Genomic DNA, 3,678 nt, shown 5'->3' on the forward strand with positions numbered 1-3,678 from the left:
TTGGGTGCCTTGCCAGTCTGAGTGAGGGGCTGAGGGCTGTTTTCAGGCTGGCCAAGCCCCCCAGTGATAGAAGCTCCCAGCCTCTCCATTCTTTCTCTTTTTTTTGTTATTCTGGGATTTATTTACCTTCTATAATTGACACTTTGTTGCTTTGAGGGAGTTCAGAGCCTGCCACAGCAAGCGGGAAGCTTGGCTTCCTCCATTATTGGGGCAACTAAGCCTCCTGCTTGCTCCAGTTCCTTGGCTGCCGGGCGCCATCTTGGTTGGGTTAATTTGTATATAGTCGCTCTGATTGGCTGGTGGGCGTGGCTTAAGGCAAAGCAGAGATATGGTCAATTTGCATGTTTGTCTTTTATTAGTGTAGATTATATAGCTTACATACTATGGATATGATTGATATAGATGTTATTGTAACTGTATATATTTTTAATAATGTTTATAATAATAAGCCATGTCATTCTCAAGATAACTTTATAATGCATTTTATATCAGAAAATCCTATTTAAATCCTGTTGTGAATTGCTTAAGTAGAAACAGAAATAGAAAAAATATGAAAATACTCTAGAAAGCCATTTACGCACTAAATGAATCTTTTTTAAAACTAAAAACAAAAGTTTTCTTTTTTAAAAAAAAATTAACGATAAGGGTTTTATGAATAAAATGAATATGATGACACTAAAAAAAAGTAGAATGTATTAATTCATGAGTTCCACAGTGTGCTGAATTAACATTTGATGTTTAAATGTTTAAATCTCTTCTGGATATTCTGCATGTGTGCAATTAAACTGAATGAGGTCCATATGATTTCCCAGAAGCATTATGATATCTGATACTTTTTATTAGTCACAAAAATGTTGCAATTATTTCCTGATTAAATAACTATTTTTTAAAATCACTTTTCATAAGGATAAATTTGATTTGCTTTGTCCTAAAATTTTCAGTAGGTGTAACTGTAGTGCAGTGTACCTTATTTAATTTATTCATTGTACATTTATAAAGATTTGTATATTTATAAAGTTATAATATTTACATTCACCCTAACATTTCTATCTACACAGGTATAATATTTTAATTTATTTAAATCAATATGTATGCATTATATTTGATTATAAATTATTTTCCAAATAAATGATCTACTTTGACATCCAAAATTAATAAAGTTAACAGAAATAAAATTCATTCTGTTAAATATGAAAAATATAATAATTGATACTTTTCCATTTATTATAAAATCAATAAGACTTTATTTTTAGAGAATTGTTTTGCCACAACTTAAATTTTGCCAATATATTACATTACATAATTACAGCATAAAGCAAATTATCTGAAAATATTTGTAATACATACCTGTACATGTGAAGAATTTTGATTCACCCACACTAAGCTCTACTTTGCTAAGTGAAATTGTCACTTGAAGAAGAGCTGAAAAAAATATTTGAGTAACAATTAATTATGGTTTTAAACATGAATTCTAAGATTTTACTACATGATCTATAACCACATTATTTAAACAGCAATTATTTACCTCAATTTTTATTACCCATAAAGAGAAATTAAAGTTTTGTAAAATATGATCTAAAAACAAAATGTTACATTTTATTATGCACTTCTACAACCAAACCAAATAAGAACTCATTCATGCTAATATTTTGAAATTTGTTTGTCAATTAATGAGCAAATTCACACTCAGACAGCTGTTCCATATTTACATGCTAGGTTTATATGCGCTATCTGATTAGACAATAGCTAGAGAAATATTTTGCCCCAAATTTGAAACTTTGTTATAAAAAGTATACCCTACACTGTTATTACAACAATAAAAATATAAATTAACTAAATTTTGAGTACCTACTAAAATATTTCAATGAAAGAAGAGATACATGGGGAAGAGAGGAAGCATTGCATGGTGAAAGGTGAGTGAACATTTATTTTGACAAGATAAATAAGGATAATGGCAATAAATAGATAAGATGTTCAATAATCCAAATTTTGCCATAAAATAGATGAAGAATCTAGAAATTGTTTTAATCCAAATTGAAAGATGTATATCTATCTATCTATCTATCTATCTATCTATCTATCTATCTATCTATCTGCCTAATATGCAAAGTGTCCCCTCAGGAGTTTGACCGACCAGGAATTTAATCGCTTGCTGTGACATGCACTGACCTCCAGGAGGTGGAGAAGAATGAAGGGAGGCCCTGGCTGGCAGCCTACAGCCACTAGGGACCCTACCCATGCATGAATTTCATGCACTGGGCCTCTAGTTTCTAATAAAATGATGGGCAAGAGAGTGTGACTACTCCCTAAAACCCTGTTTGACCATCCCTTGTTTTCAGAAATGCATGGTAAAGTAATGGAGCTGTTGATAAAAAACAACAACAAAAACAAACAAACGAACAAACAAAAACAAAGAAAAAAACCACCAAAACAGCAAAAAAAAAAAAAACACCCCAAAAAACACAAAGAAAAATAGAAGTTAAGACGTTATAGATCAAAGCAATCAGAGATGCACATATTGCACAGATATTCAATCAAAGCTTATCTAGAAAAGGGGGTGCTACAGAACCCCAGGTAACACTGGACCAGAATAAAGTTAATCCATATTATAAGAAGGATAAGAATAAATCAGCCCACTGGCAAAAGGTTGATGACAATTTGTCTTTAGCAAATTCCAAAAGTTAAGAAATTTGAGATTTCCCTTATGAGAACCTAAAGAGATGGACTGTGTTTTTGGAACCCACAATTCTGACCTGTGTAGAGGAAAAAATGTTTCTCCTTAAATAGATTAGCCACTTTTTCAACATATCCCATGTTTGGGATTTAGCTATAAACAGGTGATCTTTGGGAAATCCCAATGTAAGAAATTAAACTAAAAAGCAGCATCACATATAAGTAGAGCGTACTAATTCATGAGTTCATATGTAAGGTTCATAGGTAAGTGACAGAAGCAAACATCATTCTCCTTCAGAAGATCTACATCATCAGCCCAGACTACCCAAGATTTTTAGAAATAAAGCTCTTTTTAACCTAAACACACATTCTGACATTATCAAGTAGACAGTACACAAAGGTACTATGAAGTGAGTCAGCTGAAACAACCAATAGGAGAAGTAACGAACATGGAATTTCAAAAACTGAAATTAGATTAATTCGGTAACATAACTATATTTAAACAATGTTAATTCCAATGAGAACTCACAGAAGAGGTCTTTTCCTTTGTAGAAGTCACTCATTCCCTAGGTACGCTTAATTTATGGGTAAAGGGGTCAACAGAGGCAGATTACTGAAGTTAAGAAATTTGAGAATTCCCTTATCAGAAGCTTGAACCTAAAGAGGGGGTGGTGTTTCTGGAACACACGATTCTGGGCACATGGTCAGGGGTTTTATTATTTGGGGAAGTTTTGGACATACCTACCAACAGAAGGGAAGGAAGAAGACAAAACGGTAATATAGTTGAAAGAAGAAGAAAATTGTGATTGTTTTCCTCTTTCTCATTTTTCCCCTTCCTTTACTTTCTTCTTTAAGGCATCATTAATGGCAACAATTACCTTTTCTCCGTGGATCTTAAGTTTGAACTTTCCCAAAAAGCTAATACTCCAATTTTCAACCCTCAACTAGTATTCAATTAGATAGAATATTCTAATTTCAAACTTTCTGTGTGCAAACGGAACCCAT

General features: G+C 32.4%; 1 protein-coding gene across 1 annotated transcript in view; it reads right to left on the reverse strand.

Moving 5' to 3' along the window:
- Positions 1–2,814, reverse strand: part of NCAM2 (neural cell adhesion molecule 2) — a 158,938-nt gene extending 156,124 nt beyond the window's left edge. The window contains exons 1-2 of the mRNA XM_006756902.2: positions 2,754–2,814; positions 1,348–1,422 (exon numbers count right to left, since the gene is read on the reverse strand). Coding sequence (XP_006756965.1) covers positions 1,348–1,422; positions 2,754–2,814 — 136 coding nt within the window. The remainder of the gene's footprint in view (positions 1–1,347; positions 1,423–2,753) is intronic.
- Positions 2,815–3,678: the final 864 nt, after the last annotated feature.

This window comes from Myotis davidii, unplaced genomic scaffold, assembly GCF_000327345.1.
Source record: "Myotis davidii unplaced genomic scaffold, ASM32734v1 scaffold2034, whole genome shotgun sequence".
NCBI classification, from domain to species: domain Eukaryota; kingdom Metazoa; phylum Chordata; class Mammalia; order Chiroptera; family Vespertilionidae; genus Myotis; species Myotis davidii.